Source organism: Anabrus simplex, chromosome 4 (assembly GCF_040414725.1).
Source record: "Anabrus simplex isolate iqAnaSimp1 chromosome 4, ASM4041472v1, whole genome shotgun sequence".
Classification (NCBI taxonomy): domain Eukaryota; kingdom Metazoa; phylum Arthropoda; class Insecta; order Orthoptera; family Tettigoniidae; genus Anabrus; species Anabrus simplex.
Window position 1 is genome coordinate 46,647,534 of NC_090268.1, and position 19,379 is coordinate 46,666,912.

The window sequence follows — 19,379 nt, forward strand, 5'->3', positions numbered from 1 at the left end:
TTAATCTGCTCACCCTCCAGGGTTGGTTTTTCCCTCGGACTCGGCGAGAGATCCCACCTCTACCACTTCAGGGGCAGTGACCTGGAACGTGAGATTTCGGGTCGGGGATACAACTGGGAAGGACGACCAGTACCTCGCCCAGGCGGTCTCATCTGCTATGCTGATCAGGGGCCTTGTTGGGGGATGGGAGGATTGGAAGGGACAGGCAAGGACGAGGAAAAAAAGCATCCGTGCCCGTAAGTTAGGAACCACCTTGGTATTTGCCTGAAGAATAATCGAGAAACCTCCGAGCGAGTTGGCCGTACGGTTAGGGCCACGCAGCTGTGAGCTTGCATCCAGGAGATAGTGGTTTCGAACCCCATTGTCGGCAGCCCTGAATATGGTTTTCCGTGGTTTCCCATTTTCACACGAGGAAAATGCTGGGGCTGTACCTTAATTAAGGCCAGGGCCGTTTCCTTCCCAGTGCTAGGCCTTTCCTATCCTATCGTCGCCATAAGACCTATCTGTGTCGATGCGACGTAAAGCCAATTGTAAATGTAAGCGGAAAACCGCCGAAAACCATTTCGAGGATGGCTGAGGTGGGAATCTAACCCCCCACCCCCCACCACCACCATCACTCTACTCAGTTGACATCCCGAGGCTGTGTGGACCCCGTACCAGTCTTCGTGCTACTTTTCAAATTTCGTGGCTGAGCCGGGTATCGAACCCGGGCCTCCAGGGGTGGCAGCTAATCACGCTAACGGGAAATGTGTAAAAGAAGAATCGGAGTGTGCCATTCTTATACATATTAGTTAAAGAATTTGGGTTTCTCTAACCTACGAGTTTTGGTTACGTCTAATCAATTTTTAGTTCTTAACTGACAGGATAACTAATGTCCGGGAAAGAACAGAATTCAATATGGTGACATAAGTATGGAAATTTGGGGTATCTTTCTTCATAATCCTCAAGAAAGAAATTATTGTCCCTTTCTTTATCGATAGTCAAATTTATGTCAAAAGGAACTAGTTGTATCTGAATCATCCTTTCGTAACACTATTACAAAATAACAGGAAGAATATAGAATTTGCAAAGCACAATGTCGTTGTATTGTTTGTCCATGACTGCAAAAGGAGTCTAGCGTGAACATTGAACGCAATCGTTTGGAAAACGAGAAGATTAGACTCGCGTCCCGAGGGTGGTCACAGTTTTATTTCTTTATAATATATATTTTTTATATTCTTCCCCACCTCAATAGTACGGTGGACCACCCGCTGTGAGATGTGTTCTCATTATTCGAAAATGTGCACTCAGACGGCAGGCAGCGCGGTGGTCCAGTAGATAGCGGATCTTTCGCACTCAGGCTTCGGGTTCGAATCACGCTGGGGTCAGAATTTTTTTACCTGGATCTGAGGGATTGTTCAAGATCCACTCAGCCAACATGATTACAATATTGAGGAGCCGTCCGACGTTGATATAGCGGCCCCGGTCTAGAAAGCCAAGAATAGCGGCCGAGAGGATTAGTCGTGCTGACCAGATGTTACCTCGTAATCTGTGGGCCTTCGGGCTGAAACAAAGGTCACTGTAGTGCCATGAGGTTTGTTTGAATTCATATGAATTAACTAGGTGTGTTTGAAATCCTCGGCCCAGCCGGCAATCGAACCAGGGTCCTTGGATCTGAGGGCCAGTATGGTGACCCTTCAGCCAAAGCACCGGATTATTATTATTATTATTATTATTATTATTATTATTATTATTATTATTATTATTATTATTATTATTATTATTATCATCATCATCTGTTTACCCTCCAGGTTCGGTTTTTCCCTCGGACTTAGCGAGGGATCCCACCTCTACCGCCTCAAGGGCAGTGTCCTGGAGCTTCAGACTCTCGGTCGGGGATACAACTGGGGAGTATGACCAGTACCTCTCCCAGGCGGCCTCACCTGCTATGCTGAACAGGGGCCTTGTGGAGGGATGGGAAGATTGGAAGGGATAGGCAAGGAAGAGGGAAGGAAGCGGCCGTGGCCTTAAGTTAGGTACCATCCCGGCATTCGCCTGGAGGAGAAGTGGGAAACCACGGAAAACCACTCCGAGGATGGCTGAGGTGGGAATCGAACCCACCTCTACTCAGTTGACCTCCCGAGGCTGAGTGGACCCCGTTCCAGCCCTCGTACCACTTTTCAAATTTCGTGGCAGAGCCGGGAATCGAACCCGGGCCTCCGGGGGTGGCAGCTAATCACACTAACCACTACACCACAGAGGTGGACATTATTATTATTATTATTATTATTATTATTATTATTATTATTATTATTATTATTATTATTATTATTATTATTATTATTATTATTATTCATAGATTAAGATACAGCCGAAATCGCCATTTTATTTTGCTAAGGCAAGAAAGAACAGAGGCCGCCTCTGTGGTGTAGTGGTTAGCGTGATTAGCTGCCACCCCCGAAGGTCCGGGTTCGATTCCCGGCTCTGCCACGAAATTTGAAAAGTGGTACGAGGGCTGGAACGGGGTCCACTCAGCCTCGGGAGGTCAACTGAGTAGAGGTGGGTTCGATTCCCACCTCAGCCATCCTGGAAGTGGTTTTCCGTGATTTCCCACTTCTCCTCCAGGCGAATGCCGGGATGGTACCTAACTTAAGGCCACGGCCGCTTCCTTCCCTCTTCCTTGCCTATCCCTTCCAATCTTCCCATCCCTCCACAAGGCCCCTGTTCAGCATAGCAGGCGAGGCCGCCTGGGCGAGGTACTGGTCATACTCCCCAGTTGTATCCCCCGACCAAGTGTCTGAAGCTCCAGGACACTGCCCTTGAGGCGGTAGAGGTGGGATCCCTCGCTAAGTCCGAGGGAAAAACCGAACCTGGAGGGTAAACAGATGATGCTGATGATGATGAAGAAAGAACAGAGGACGAACATGGAACAATGCAGGTGACTAACCTAGAGCTCAATTAAATCCCACTGGCAGATAAGATGTGAATAAAATTAAGTCGAGCAATTTTTGCAGTCCGAAACAGATACTTCATTACAGCTACTATCTGCATTGGCAGAGCTGCCTTCAGAAGCACTCAGCGAAAGCGTGGCAGAGTTCACGTGGGCACGATGACTCAGGTGAAAGACTGTGGGCGGTTCGCGAACCCACGATGTCCATACAAGGCTTGGAACACCTGAGCATGGCTGAACTCATTGAATAGGGCTTCATGCGTGGCCGAGACAAGAATCCCATCCAAGTGTGGGTATCAGTTCTCCCCAAAAGATTATATACGGTAGTTCTGTCAGAGCACTTCACACGTCATGAGTGAAACTATGCAATAATTCACAGTATCTCTTTACGTAGCTCCCTTTGTATAAAAGATCTAACTTTCTTTTCTCTCTTAATAACTCCTTCGTGGCAGCTGTTCGTCAAAAATTTAAACCCCAAATGCTGACACTTCAAGCCTGAAAAAAGTCGTCTTTATGGCGGTTTGATAGCTTACCGGCCTCTTGCCATAACGGTCGTGGTTCGAATCTTCGCCTATGCATAAAGTCACAGTCAGGTCCCCGCCCAGTGATTATAATTCCTTCTTTCCTTTCTTTCTTTCTTTCTTTCTTTCTTTCTTTCTTTCTTTCTTTCTTTCTTAATCCGTTTACACTTCAGGGTTGGATTCCACCTCTACCACCTCAAGGGCAGTGACCTGGAGCGTGAGAGTTTCGGTCGGGGGATACAACTGGAGTAGAGGACACTACCTCGCCCAGGTGGCCTCACCTGCTATGCTGAACAGGGGCCTTGTGGAGGAATGGGAAGATTGGAAGGGATAGACAAGGAAGAGGGAAGGAAGCGGCCGTGGCCTTAAGTTAGGTTTCATCCCGGCATTTGCCTGGAGGAGAAGTGGGAAACCAGAGCAAAACCACTTCGAGAATGGCTGAGGTGGGAATCAAACCCACTTCTACTCAGTTGACCTCCGGAGGCTGAGTGTAACCCGTTTCAGCCCTCGTACCACTTTTCAAATTAGTGGCAAAGCCGGGAAGCGAACCCGGGCCTCCGGGGGTGGCAGCTAATCACGCTAACCACTACACCGCAGAGGTGGACGATTGGCATTCCATTTTTTTCAATTTACTTTACGTCACACCGGCAAAGATAGGTCTTATGGTGAGGATGATATAGGAAAGGACCAGCGGAGAGAAGGAAGCAACTGTGGCCTTAAAATTAAGGTACACCGGGCGAGTTGGCCGTGCGGTTAGAGGCGCGTGGCTGTGAGCTTGCATCCGGGAGATAGTGGGTTCGAATCCCACTGTCGGCAGCCCTGAAGATAGCTTTACATGGTGAAATGAAATGGCGTATGGCTTTTAGTGCCGGAAGTGTCCGAGGACAAGTTCGGCTCGCCAGATGCAGATCTTTTGAGTTGACACCCGTAGGCGACCTGCGTGTCGTGATGAGGATGAAATGATACCCGGGACCCCTGTGACCAAAGGCCAGCGCGCTAACCATTTAGCCATGGATCTGGACTTTTCCGTGGTTTCCTATTTTCACACCAGGCAAATGCGGGTCTGTAGACTACCTTAATTAAGGCCACGGCCGCTTCCTTCCAACTCCTAGGCCTTTCCTATCCCATCGTCGCCATAAGACCTATCTGTGTCGGTGCGACGAAAAGCCACTAGCAAAAAAAAATTAAGGTACAGCCCCAGCGTTTTCCTGGTATGAAAATTGGAAACCACGGAAAACCATCTTCAGGAATGCCGACAGTGGGGTTCGAACCCACTATCTCCAGAATGCAAGTTGATAGCTACTTGACTCAAGCCGCTCAGACGGTTGCTTCATAGAATTCCATGTAAAACAGTAGATATTGTAACTATGCGATATTGGCAGTCACGCTAATACTTCAAGCTTCGTTTGAACTTCCGTCCTCTATTCGCCTCATGTGATCCCAACATCAACGTCAGCTGCATGGTGGCAGTGATGATCATTGTATTAAGAGGTAGATTTTATTTATTTTCCCAAAATGCTCAAACACAATCAGTGAAGTGACAGTCGTTTGGGCGCCTTGTGAAGTTAGACACCGAGCAATGAAAGCTGTTTGAATCGTTGCCCACCGCATTCACGCATCACATTGACCAGAGTTAGGAAGTTTTTGATGTTGAACGTATGGGTCCCCCATACTACGAAAAACGTAAAAGTAAGCAATTTCCTCAATTGTGCCTAAAGTTGAAGGGCTGAAGGGCCTGAAAAAGTGTCATATTGTGAGTCTTGGATAGCTCTATACAAATTTAAAAAAAACAAATTTAAAAAATCATTTCCTACCTAAATGCACTTCCGTAAAAACAGCCTAAAATCGCTTGTTTTTTAGTCCTTTTATTTTTTATTCAAATCCTAACCAAATTAACTTTTTACATAGTTCTTGCTGTAATGTGTTCCTTGGTTCAATACCCTCAGGCGTTTTATTGATTTTTGCTCAAATGTCCGCACCGAATGTAGTTATAAGGGCTTAAGCATGACTCACATTACCGCCCGTAGTGGTAGAGAAAGATAAACTGCTAATCTAATCCACCGGATAGCAATGATTAAGAAAAGGATTGTAAATTTTAAGAATAAATACAGAATATATTCCCATACTTTTTAATACAGTATTTACTGTACCTCAAATAGTCCGCCTCTGTGGTGTAGTGGTTAGTGTGATTAGCCGCCACCCCCGGAGGCTCGGGTTTGATTCCCGGCTCTGCCACGAAATTTGAAAAAGTAGTACGAGGGCTGGAACGGGGTCCACTCAGCCTCGGGAAGTCAACTGAATAGAGGCGGGTTCGATTCCCACCTCAGCCATCCTGGAAGTGGTTTTCCGTGGTTTCCCACTTCTCCTCCAGGCTAATGCCGGTATGGTACCTAATTCAAGGCCACGGCCGCTTCCTTCCCTCTTCCTTGTCTATCCCTTCCAACCTTCCCATCCCCACGCAAGGCCCCTATTCAGCATACCAGGTGAGGCCGCCTGGGCGAGGCATTGGTCATCCCCCCAGTTGTATCCCCCGACCCAGAGTCTGAAGCTCCAGGACACTGCCCTTGAGGCGGTAGACGTGGGGTCCCTCGCCGAGTCCGAGGGAAAAGCCTAACCTGGAGGATAACCAGATTAAGAAGAAGAAGAATTTACCTCGTTAAGATTCCAGACGGGATATCTGTTCCGGTAGGTTGTGAGGTAAGGTGTTTTTTTCTGGTGTAGTGAGCCCTGACTGCCTTTTTGAAAAAAGAGCAGCCAGGGTAGGAAGCTGCATGTTTTCCGGAGCAATTTGCCCATTTTGGTTGTTCACGTGGTACTGGGCATACAGAATGGTGGAGAGAATGCCCGCATCTATTACAGCGGGTCTCGTTGGTACAATTAGCTGTTGTATGATTTAATTGGAGGCATTTATAGCACATAATACCAGGGAAGGTTGCGGGCGAGCCTTGGGTGTGAGGATACCAGTTTGATTCTCGGTACATGCACTTTTGTTGCCAGGAGAGGAGACGTTTGGTGCGTTAGCGACAAGTGGGTTTGTAGGTTTTGTTGGTAACTGAATGTCTGTTTGGATGGCTGTTGAAGTTTGTAGCAAGGGTACTGACATCGTAGAGTCAGTTTGGGTATTATGAGAGACATACAGATGGCCGTTTTTTGGTTGTTTGACTTTCTTTGTGTTTCATTTTTTGAGGTTGTCTTTTGGCATTTGCTTGGTTTGGGTGAAGGCTGAGCGTGTGAATGGGAAAGAGGTTTGAATGCACTTGTCCTTAGAAGTCTGTAGAGGTGACGTTTGAGTCTCACTGTCACGTAGTTCCTGACATATCGTCAACAGTTCTTCTTCTTCTTCTTCTTCTTCTTCTTCTTCTTCTGATTCTTCAAAATTGGAGTTTTCTTCTTCCTCGTCCACTTCTGGATCAGATGTTCGGTGAGAGACCTTCGGCTGTATGACCAGAGGTTGTTGAGTGTCTGGGAGTGATACCATACGGTATAGTATGTCTCGTAAATGAGATTCTAGGATAGGGGTAATCATCAGCATATTATTATGCGATTCCTCTATCAGTGCGACATGAGTTGGTATGAGATATGCAATGGATTCAAGTATTGTGAACTTGTTCAAAGGTACTGGTCCTTGGATACCCAGTGGGATCATAACCATAGTGCAATTTTGTGATACGGGGAAAATAGAATTGTTCATGACGTACCTAAATGGATGCTCATAATTGTGATTTTCTAAGTATGTGTAAGAATAGGATGTGGAGGTAGATTTATGAGATAGTGCTGGTGAGGGCAACCGTGTTTGAGAGGAGGATTCGTTTGGTGATGAAAGATACTGATTGACTTGTTCACATATTTCGTCAAATTTTGATTGGTCAAAGGGGGCAGGGGCCTGGCTAATCCATCCACCAGACTTGCTTTGTTTTTTGAACTTGGGAGGCATGTTGAGTTTTCTAGGTGGTGAGGGTACCTGGGCAGGGATGGGCAGGATAAAAATTGAAATGCTGGAATTTCTGGGAAGTCAAACGCTATTTAGCGGACCAGGGTATTAATATTCTGATAACCAGAGTCGTGGCAGGCTAGTTATTTTTACGTGGATTACGCCACGGGCAAGTCACGATCTCAGGACACAAGCTGCTTGACAAACGCTCTATTGCCACCTAGATGGCTCGAAGCTGCAGTATATCGCAGCTGACCGTATGAGGCGGACGGCGATTGTCGGCGGCGCTGGGCTTTTGGCAGAAGGCGGACTGGGTTTCCGGCTTCCGTGTTGAGTTTCGGGGCTTAGTCTCTCCGAAGCGCACTCTGGCGTGGCTGCGCAGCGAAGGATGGGGGACTGGAGAACATTCCTGCAACTCACTATACTTAACACTATCCTCCGCTACAATTAGACGCAGTTTCCTATACACGGCAGATGCCGCCCACCCTCGTCGGAGGGTGTGCCTTACAAGGGCTGCATCAGGCTAGAAATAGCCACAAGAAATGAAAATGTTCATTCCAAAGTTGAACATTATCTAAGTAAATCATGTGAATAGAAATATTACATACTTACGTACAGTATGCGGCAAAACAAATAATACTGACATTACAAACATTACAAACATGTAAGGTGACGACGGCAACACGTATCTAATTTCGTCGGTTCAGCATATGCTCAAAATGTGCACCCACATGTCTCACGCGGTCCTGTAGATTGGCGAATATGTTGATGAACGCAGGTTGCCACAAGGGCATAAAAATGTTGTGTCTTCACTCGTAATTCGGAAACATTCTGAGGTGGCTCATCACACTGGTAAATGGTTTATTTCAGCATGTTCCGAGATAAATTATATTAAGTACTGTAGTATCCGGCTCTTATTTTATTTTAGAATTTGTAATATCTGTTTGAAGGGATTTTTTGTAGATTTATTTATTGTGAAGTTGACTGATCAATGTTTGTCTCCAGATAGTAAGTCATAAGTCATATGTGTACCAAGTTTGGTTGAAATTGCTCTAGTGATTTAGGAGGAGATGTGGAAAGGTACTTCATAAAACATAACAGCGTGTTCCCATCCTCCTATATACAGCCACGTGCATGAACCTCCTAGCAAGACAGGTACTTCTTAAAGCATGACGGCGTGTCCCCATCCTCCTATAAACAGCCACGGGCATGAACCTCCTAGCAAGACAAATACTTCATAAAACATGGCGGCGTGTTCCCAACCTCCTATGTACAGCCACGGGCATGAATCTCCTAGCAAGGCAGATACTTCATAAAACATGGCGGCGTGTTCCCATCCTCCTATAAACAGCCACGGGCATGAACCTCTTTGCAAGACAGATACTTTATAAAACATGACGGCGTGTTCCCATCCTCCTATATACAGCCACGGGCATGAACCTCCTAACAAGACAGATACTTCATAAAACATGGCGGCGTGTCCCCATCCTCCTATAAACAGCCACGGGCATGAACCTCCTAGCAAGATAGGTACTTCTTAAAGCATGGCGGCGTGTTCCCATCCTCCTATATACAACAACAGGCATGAACCTCCTAGCAAGACAGATACTTCATAAAACATGGCGGCGTGTTCTCATCCTCCCATATACATTTCTTACCAGACTATCACGATACAGAGTAAGTCGCTGTCGTTTTGCGACAATCTGTCCATCAAGCTCGATCCAAACCTTGGCGCGGCTTTATAATTAAATTAATTAGATAAAAAAACTGCCTATATGTTTTCGTTCAAACCACTTCCTAAACCCTCTCAGGAGTAATAAGGACAAATTGTGAAGTTTTCAGTGAAGTCGATCCAGTAGTTTTTGAGTCCATTCGAGACGAACAAACAAATATTCAATTCTATTTATTAAAAATGAATAATACACATTTCACTGAAATCAGTACACTGAAGATCAGTCGTATCTTTTCATTATACAGTATGATACTTTTCAAATAATTTTCCGCGGTGTCCTCGGTTGCAGGAACATATTTGACAATAGTATACGATTTCCCATCTCTTCCCGTAATTTAACGTCGCTGCACACAACACAATCTATGATATTTTGCTTCTCATTGGCATAAATTAAATGAGGGATATGATTTAGACGTTCTTCATCTCTTACCTTAAATTTCCAATACCGAACATCCGCAACCAGCTGATTCTACAGAGTGACTGTAGTTCTTGTAGCCGAATGTCTTCCGCTTGTTTATATTGTACCGTAGAAAACTTTCTCATGCACCATTTAAAGAGCTCCCATCCTGATCCGAGTAAGAGCAATTCTCGTAGTATCGAATTACACCCATCACTGTCCTCACGTTCCACTAAGAGGACCAACAAACGCGGCACTTCATGTATTCCTGGCTGCCCGCACCAACTGACCAATACCCGCAATGTTTAAAGAAGCGTTTTGACAGATAGGGCTGGAGGGAGGAGCATTACACAGTGTTGCCACATTCCTGCATTCCTTACTCTTTCCCTTCGCTTCCGGCTCACTTGTTCGTTCGTTGAGACGGCTCAGAAGTGAGAGGTTTGGCAACTTCAAGCAACTCGACCCGGCCAGCAGGCAACCGCAGCGGGCCCTCCCACGTTTCCATGGCAACCATACCCCCTACTCCGTTCAACCCACCCAACAGACCTTCCTCTAAGAACTGTCAGAACGCATCTTTCAATATTACGAGCATAGTGAGTATGAGTTATCATGGAAATAACGGAAGGATAGGAGCTTTTCGTGGGAGGCTCCGTGGCTCAAGCGGCAACGTACCGGCCTCTCATTGCTGGGTTCTATGGTTCAAATCCTGGTCACTCTATGTGAGATTAGTGATGGACAAAGCAAAGGCGCGACAGGTTTTTCTCCGAATACTCCGGTTTTCCCTGTCGTCTTTCATTCCAGTTATATTTTCCACTATCATTTCATTTCATATGTCAGTCATTAATCATTGCCCCAGACGAATGCGACAGGCTTCGGCAGCTGGCACAATATCCTAACATCGCCGCTAGATGAGGGCTTCATTCATTCCATTCGGACCCGGTAGAATGACTGGAAATAGGTAGCGGATTTTTTTATTTTACTTTACTGTAATGTTGAAAACATACTTACCAAAGTATGAAAAACGTAAAATTAAGCAATTTCCTCAATATTGTGCCGAACGTTGAAGGGATAAAATGCCCGGATATGTTTCAAATTGTTTATCCTGGATAGCTCTATAACACTAAAAATACAAATGTTGAAAAATTACTTCCGGCCAATATCACTTGTTTTTTTACTCGTTTTCTTTATTATTCAAATTCTAGCCAAATTAACTTATTTACATATTTTTTCTGTAATGTGTTCCTTGGCTCAACACCCTCAGGCTTTTTTATTTTTTATTTTCTTTTAATATCCACACCTAATCTATAGTAATATATAAAGAGGTAAAGTTTGTATGTAATGGCTAATCTCAGGAACTATTGGACCGATTCTAAAAAAAATTTCACTAAGAGAAAGATACATTATCCCTGAGTGCTATAGGCATTATTTTATTTTCAAAACAATTTGAAGGGGGGGGGGACGTGGGGAGATATAAAAATACTAGGCTAATATAGGCGAAATATCGAATTTGTCGTACAAGGACGAGACACAGCTCATTTTAAGCCCCTTGGCGCAAAGAACAAACCTCCGTAAGCCCTGTGGGCCCTAAAACCAACCGTTATTGAGATATTGGCACCACACTACCCCCACACCACACTACTGCCGTAACCATGGCAACATCAGCTCCGGAATACTTAACAGCAGTGGGATTATCTACAATACATCACAAAAACCTAACATGTTGCAGACATAAAATTTGGTATTTGGAATCTCCTTTAAAATAAAAGAACACAAATTTTTGTTTTCAGAAAATCCATTTAAGGGGTGAGGGTTGAAAAGAAGTGAGGAAGGAGTTGAATTCTTTACATGAGGATACCTGTATCTCAGAAATGGAAGGTTACAGACGTTAAAATTGGTAGGGCGTATTTGAAATCTCTTTTAAAAATAAATGAATGCACTTCTTCTGGAAAATCCACGTAAGGGGCTGATTTCTTTTAAAGCGGGTGTTATTTTAAAACGAATATCTCCTTCTCTTCTATCGGTTTTCTCATACCTGTGGGGTTGCGGGTGCGAACTGTGTCGCACATGTGGATTTGAAGCTGTTTTACGACTGGATGCTCTTCCTGACGTCAAGCCTATGTGTAGGGATGTAATTACTATTGCGTATTCCTGTTGTGGTTGGTAATGTGGTGTGTTGAGTGAATATGAAGAGGAGAGTGTTGGGACAAACACAAACAACCTGTCGTCGAGCCAGAAGAATTAATCACACGCGATTAAAGTATACGACCCAGCCCGGAATCGAAACCATAACTCTGTGAACCGAAGGCCTCAACGATGAACTCTCAGCCAAGGAGTGCGGTAATTTTTAAAATGAGTATATCTACAGTATATCTCATAAACTTAACATGTTACAGACGTGAAAATTGGTATTTGTGATCTACTTTAGAAATAAAGAAACCCCTTTTTTTTTTACTGTTTCTCACATGTAGAGTTCCATGTCGGATGTTCCAGATTTAGCTCTGCCAGTAGCTTGGTCACCTTAGCTATAAAAAGCAATGCCACAAACGTGGTTTACAAAGAGGTTCTGGCGTAAAGAAAATGCAATTTTTAGGCGAGTTTTTATACTTTAGGGATATTCAGATAATGTCTTAGTACAGTAACGAGGAACAATTAACCCTAGAACTACCAACGGGGGGGGGGCAAAATTGCCCGTATTATCTCATTTTATGAATAAAATGCGCAATTTGTAAGCCAGAAAAGATATATTTTAAATAGTTGTCACATAAGATGTCTACTAAGATGTCACATAGTCATTATTCCAATGTGTGTTTTTTTTAAGTTCCTCTAATATACTTTTGTTGAGGGGGCAATTTTTGCCCCCCCCCCCCCTTAGACGTGCATGTAACAGATTTCCTATCTGACGAAATATCTTAATAATGTCAAATGGTCGGATATATGGTCGGATATGTTCTTCATCCTAATAGATATTGCGTGTATAAATGCCTGCACCATATTCATAAAAAATAACCCTGACTGGAATAAGAAGAAACTGAATCTCAGGAGGCTGTTGGGGCAACAGCTGTTAAGACCACTTGCAGAAGACAGGGCAAAGAACATGCTTGGTTTGAAGAAACCTATCATTTCAGCTAAGGAAAGTGTCCTTGGAAGGGCATTACCCAGTGCTACTTCAACAACTACAAGAGGCAGATGTCATCAATGTTTGAAATTCATTCACACTAAGAAGGACAAAGACAAGATGACCAAAGTGACAATGGTTTGTTGCAGATGTTCCAAATACGTCTGCAAGACTCATCCTACGAAAACTATTATCTGTACCAACTGTGAAAGTGAAAGTGAATGAAAGAACATTCATAATGTTCCTATGATTTATGACTTAACTGTTGCTATACACCATGCAAATTTCATTATTCTCTTTGTTGTTGTTTGTGAGTGCAGTCATTGTTAACTTATCTCAATACTGTAATATTACAGGAATTGTATATTAAAAACTTCATTAGAGATGAAAATAATAGCAGATAAAATTTGCCCCCGCCCCCCCTCCTTAGATATCCAAGTGACAGATTTTACCTTGGTAATGTTAGGGTTAATTTTTATGAACTTACGAAATCCTCGCGAGCGAAGCTGTGGGTAACTGTTGTTTAAGGGTTTAAGTGAAACTCTACATTGACTCACATTAGCGCTCATAGTGGTGCTTAAGTGAAACAATGCACTGAATCAACGGAAGATGAAGAAACGCACGAGGCTTTTTATTAGAAATTGCACCAGCACCGGATATAGAAAATGATAAGTAGAATTGGTCAACACTTAATCATTATTCACTTTTCTGCCGCTGTTTGAGATTAAACATTCTAAAACGAAGTGGTGTTTCATCAACGTGAAAATTTTGCATGGACGTACTGCATACTTTCCACTCGATGATTAAGAAAATGATTTAATTTGCAGGAATACATAAAGAACATATTCTCACACTTTATTATATTTTATTTCCCTAAAATTCGTAGCTCATATCCCTAGAATGTTTTCAACATTGAGTTGCTTGCCTGAAAGGCTAGAACTGTGGATGTTTAGGTGATTTTCGTATCCAGGATGTAGTTACGTTTTCTCATAAGATGACTGCGCTTTCAATCACGCAGTTCGCACGAAAGCCATTTCTGTTCCATACCAGCGATACGCAAATGTTAACACGGGCTATACTCGACATACGAGCCTTTAAAGGGAAGGTTTGCTATCGGGCTATTCCCGAGTGGAAAGGGTTAAGGAGCAGTATGTTTGTAGACTGTGACTCTACAATCGAGAAACAAATGGTGTGTACTTGAATATCGCCCTGAATACCCTTGAAAAGGAAAGTCTAGTAGACATGATGCCTTTGTACAATGGGATTAATCTTCACCAGAATTTCACTCTTTCATTTAGAGATTTTAGAGTAGCCAATAGGATATTAAAATGCTTCAGGCCGTGCGGTCAGGGGCACGCGGCTGTGAGCTCGCATCCGGGAGATAGTGGGTTCGAATTCCACTGTCGGCAGCCCTGAATATGGTTTTCCGTGGTTTCCCATTTTCACACCAGCTGCCTCTGTGGATCCGTGGTAGAGTGTCGGCCTCCGGATCCCAAGTTAGCGGGTTCAAACCCGGCAGAGGTAGTCGGATTTTTGAAGGGCGGAAAAAAGTCCAATCGACACTCCATGTCGTACGATGTCGGCATGTAAAAGATCTCTGGTGATACATTTGGTATTTACCCGACAAAATTAATTAAATCTCAGCCATAGACGCCCAAGAGAGATCCGGTTTACACTAGGTCCGCTAGATGGCAGACAGAGTAAACCGGAACGTCGAAATTGACGAGCAGACAGCCAGATGGCGTCAAATCGAAATGTCTGCAAACGGTAGCTGAGGCCATACGATTATTATTATTATTTACCAGGCAAATGCTGGGGCTGTACCTTAAGTGAGGCCACGGCCCCTTCCTTCCAACTCGTAGGCCTTTCCTATCCCGTCGTTACCAAAAGACCCATCTGTGTCGATGCGACGTAAAGCAACTAACAAAAAAAAAATGCTCCGTGTATCACTGATCAACAAAAAAATGACTTTCGGTGAATATATTGATATCAAACACGCGTTCTAAGACAACTGAAACCGACGAATACAGTGATAGAAATGCCAAAATAAATGCGTGGAACGAAGCATTTGTTTCTCGATTGTAGAGTCACAGTCTACAAACATACTGCTCCTTAATCCTTTCCACTCGGGAACAGCCCGATAGCAAACCTTCCCTTTAAAGGCTCGTATGTCGAGTATAGCCCGCGTTAACATTTGCGTATCGCTGGTATGGAACAGAAATGGCTTTCGTGCGAACTGCTTCGTTCCCGATTTTGAGGACAAGGATGTTGCTGACAAGGACATTTTAGGAATATTTAATTTAATTTCGCAAATAGCATCCTGACTTACGGGCAGCGAATTTCAATTCTGAATAAATTTCTATATATATTTTTTGAATGGTGTTTCATTTAGAAATCAACAAAATCACGTTAAAAGCAGAACTAGCAAACGTAGGTCCTCACTTGTTGACGACATCTTTTAAAATAGATCTGTGCATTATTTCTGGTGGTGACACCAGTGTCTAGTGAATAGCGTACGTCGAAAATGGTGTCCTTGTGTAATAGGGACCTAAGACAACTGAAACGTACTGATTCAAAATATGCAAACCATCTGTCTCCATCACCCACCGTTCTTAAGATACATAAGACATCACCAAGGAAAACAACTCAAAGATAGAAGTTTCGCTAGAGCACTCACTTCTATATGGAGTGCTAATGAACATGGATTTAGTTAAGATCAGTGCAAATGCACCACATGACACTTATTCGATTTGTCTGTTACATAGCCGCACGCGTAGAAAAACAGATCTGGTGAATTTATGCAGCCTCTGGACCTCATAGACTGTCACTGAAAATAAAGAAGCAAAGGAAAACATTCAGCTTTGCATGAAACCAATTCTCTATGAACGCTTTTCCATGAAAAATAAAACCTTTTCATCATCCTCAACACCTGATGTGATAGATCAAAACGGTTTTCAGATTTGAAATCAGCATGAAAATCTGCACCAGAAACAGTAATCATCATGTTAGCTATCTACTCCTTGTAAATCAGTGTATTTAGCGGGAATGCCCATAAAAGTTTTGTTTGATAACAAGAAAAGTATCCCTCACCTTCTTGTTTTGTTTCAGATGGGCGATGAGGTAATGGTTGAACCAGACGTGCCCCAAGCGGCGCTACCTAAGCTGTTCCCACGCGGCGTCGAGACCATCAAGATGCCGTCCGGGATGGCTTACGTGAGGACCACAAGTGACTACCTGCACTCAAGCGAGTGTTGGGATGGTCTGCTCATGTAAACAGACACAACGCAGAGCAAGTCATGAAGTCGACCCAGAGCTCAACAGATCTGATCAACGTAACTGACCCTCACTTTCTGTGGGAAGTTCAATATCCAATACTTATTTACCAGCAGGAAATCGACTAAGACGATCATCTTTGGAGATTTCAGTGAGATCCTTCCAAATACAGTAAATGTTATGTTCTGTTTTCTCTATGAAGTTAATTACCATGAGATCAATTAATTGTCATCTTTCAATAAAAGCAATTCATGATTAATGTTGTCTCCTAAGTTATGCTACTCAGACGTAGACAGATGGATAGGTAGATAGGTGATGATTTATTCTACCTGGCAGAGTTAGGGACACTTGGTCATGTCGTAAACTTAACCAGAGCGACCTTGATAGCTGCAGTCGCTTAAGTGCGGCCAGTATCCAGTATTTCGGAGATAGTGGGTTCGAACCCGACTGTCGGTAGCCCTGAAGATGGTTTTCCGTGATTTGCCAATTTCACAACAGGCAAATGATGGGGCTGAACCTGCCACGGCCGCTTCCTTCCCGCTCCTAAATCTTTCCTGATCCATCGTCTTCATAAGACCTATCTGTGTCTGTGCGACGTAACGTTGTAAAATGGAAAAAGAAATCTGAATACTGTGGTAACTGGTTACACAATACAGGCATGAAGATAGAAGTTAGTTAGTTAGTTAGTTAGTTTGAACCCCACTATCGGTAACGCCGAAGATGGATTTCAATATTTTCTCATTTTCACATCAGGCAAATGCACGGGCTTTACCTTCATTAAAGCCACGGCTGTTTTCTTCCCGGCCCTTTCCTAGCCTTCCGTAACACTTTACGATAATAATAATAATAATAATAATAATAATAATAATAATAATAATAATAATTGGTTTGTACGTCCCACTAACTACTTTTACGGATTTCGGGGGCGCCGAGGTGCCGGAATTTAGTTCCCACAGGAGTTCTTTTACGTGCCAGTAAATCTACCGACACGGGGATGACGTATTTGAGCACCTTCAAATACTTTACAGGTCTACGAGTTTCGATTCAAAGGTCACAGCTGCACACAAGATGTCTTACTTTCAGAAATACACCTCCTGCAATACCCATTTCATTTTGATTTCTACATCTGGATTCCATTCTTGTGTTAGCCAGTATCCTAAGTAATTGGAATGTGACACTCTTTCAATAGAGTCCCCAGCAATTATAGTAGAGAACACGCCTGTTCGGAGGCTGGACTACTGAAACTCAATCGTAGTGTTGAAAGCAATCATCTTTGGTTTTGCTTCCCCACTTCCAGCCAAACATATTCGCAAATGCACTTTACTAGAAGGCGAAAGACTTGTTTAGAAGCCATAACTTTCAGTGTTAATGTAATAATATGGAATTTTCGGACGATCTGTATGTGTTAATAAAATTAATTTTTCTGGATCGCCGTCTTGAAAATTTTAAAAACAATATTGTTAAAAATAAATAAGACATAAAATTCATAACGTTGGTTATTTAAACAACTGATAAGAGACAGAAATGAACGTCATAAGAGGGAGTTGAGACAAATGATAAGCGCCTGCAAGACAAAGAAATATTAGCAGTGGCGGTTTGTGAAATTTTACTCTGGCAGTGCTGTGCCACCATATCTTCTCTCTCCGCAATCGATCTAGTTTTCACTGAGCAGCACCACGATGCTTTTAGATGAATAATAATAATAATAATAATAATAATAATAATAATAATAATAATAATAATAATAATAATAATAGTAATAATAATAATAATGATGATAGTTCGATGACACCGGCTGAACATAAGTCTGCTTGCACTACAACATTAATTAATTAACTACACTACAATGACATTTACAGGCTAACAGCCAATGAAATCCCGACTACTATGGCACTGCACTGTTTCACTGATCACAATCACAAGTGATAATAATGACCTTCGCGAAAACAAATAAACAGTGCACTCCCGAATTTCTCTCTCCTTGCTTAAATTTCAAAGCATGAAAACGTATTTAACAATTTGACTACGCTACAAATCGCGCCGTCCCGTCATGGTTTTATTTTGAATCTTTTTTTCAGCTTCTTCATAGAACTAAGAAGTCTAGGTACACTGTAAAGTGGTTGGCGATGTTGCTGAGGGCTACGCCGTTCAGCGCTTACTCCCGCCTGCACTCTTCCTTCTCCTGACAAGCCCATGTCGTCCTTCCTGGCTCCTCCCGCACCCCGCACACTTACTAAGTCTAGGGACCTACTGAGGGCTCTGCCGGACAGACCGTACACCCGGCTGCACTCTTCCTTCCCCTGACAATCCAATATCGTCCTTCCAGGCTCCTCCCACACCCCGCACACTTACTAAGTCTAGGGACCTACCGAGGGCTCTCCTGCCACAGTCTGAGCGCCTCAAGACTAACGAAAAAACATCGTGTTTGCTGGACAGCAGCCATAGTCTGAAATCGTTCTCCAGTTCCTTGAAAATAGAAAAGCAACATGTTTACAGATAAAGAGAACATTGTGCAACTGAATATCACACCACGTAAGTTCGACTTCACTACATTTGTCCATCTCTTTATGTAATCAATTACAGAGTGAAATAACGTTAAATGTTTTTGAAAATGCGACTGTCGAAAAGTGGTAAATGATCTGTTACTTAATGTGGAAAATGCAGTCTTAAGTGAAGAATGTCAATTTCTTGTTACGAGCATACTCGAACATTAGTCTTTACTCTTTCATGCTCGAATCTCGGTTAATGATAAAAGAATGATAGAAATTGCAGTTAATACGGTGCGACAGGCACAGAGCTCTGAGTGGTTTCTTGAAAGACGCCTGAGAATGTCGGCAAGCAGCAAGGTTCACAGAATTAAAACCAGAGAACGTGAATTTGAAACCTTAGCTACGTCATTTTTGGAAGAAACGTCACTGAAAGGTGCTGCTTTGGAAAGTACAAGGTACGGGTTAGAGACGGAAGCAACTGCCATCAGAGCTTACTAGCAGTCATGTGGATTGAAAGTTAAATGCTGTGGAGTAATTGTTCACAAGATGAAACCCTGGCTGTGCGGAAGTCCCGATGGAACTGTAACTAAAGACATCGCCCTCTCTTATAACTGCATTAATACGCCTTCCCAATACAGTTCACACAGCGATAGCACCGCCGTCTCGATCCTCCCATACTGCCTGCTCTATGCAAGGCTTTTTGCGAATAAGCTGCGACGAAAATTCTCCGTTAGATGGCAGGCACAGACGCACAAGTTTCTTAAAGCATTATTATGACGCAGCCTACAAAACATTATGCAGTATAGTCATACAACGTATGTTCATTGAAGCTCGTAACTTGCATCAGAATATTAAATGTCGGTAAAATTACCTGTGTGAAGTCTTAGTTGGTCTCTTAATGTCACAATTTAAAGATTTTCCTGGACGAAGGCTTCGAGTGATACTCCGGGTGGCTAACATTTTGTGTTCTTGCCAACGCAATGTCAGTTAAT

At 43.3% G+C, this 19,379-nt stretch overlaps 1 protein-coding gene across 1 annotated transcript in view; it reads left to right on the forward strand.

Annotated features, from left to right (window-relative positions):
* LOC136871603 (peroxiredoxin-6) overlaps nucleotides 1-16,157 on the forward strand; it is a 149,665-nt gene extending 133,508 nt beyond the window's left edge. Inside the window, exon 5 of the mRNA XM_067145054.2 lies at nucleotides 15,734-16,157. Coding sequence (XP_067001155.1) covers nucleotides 15,734-15,898 — 165 coding nt within the window. The 3' untranslated portion in view covers nucleotides 15,899-16,157. The remainder of the gene's footprint in view (nucleotides 1-15,733) is intronic.
* The last annotated feature ends 3,222 nt before the right edge of the window (nucleotides 16,158-19,379 follow it).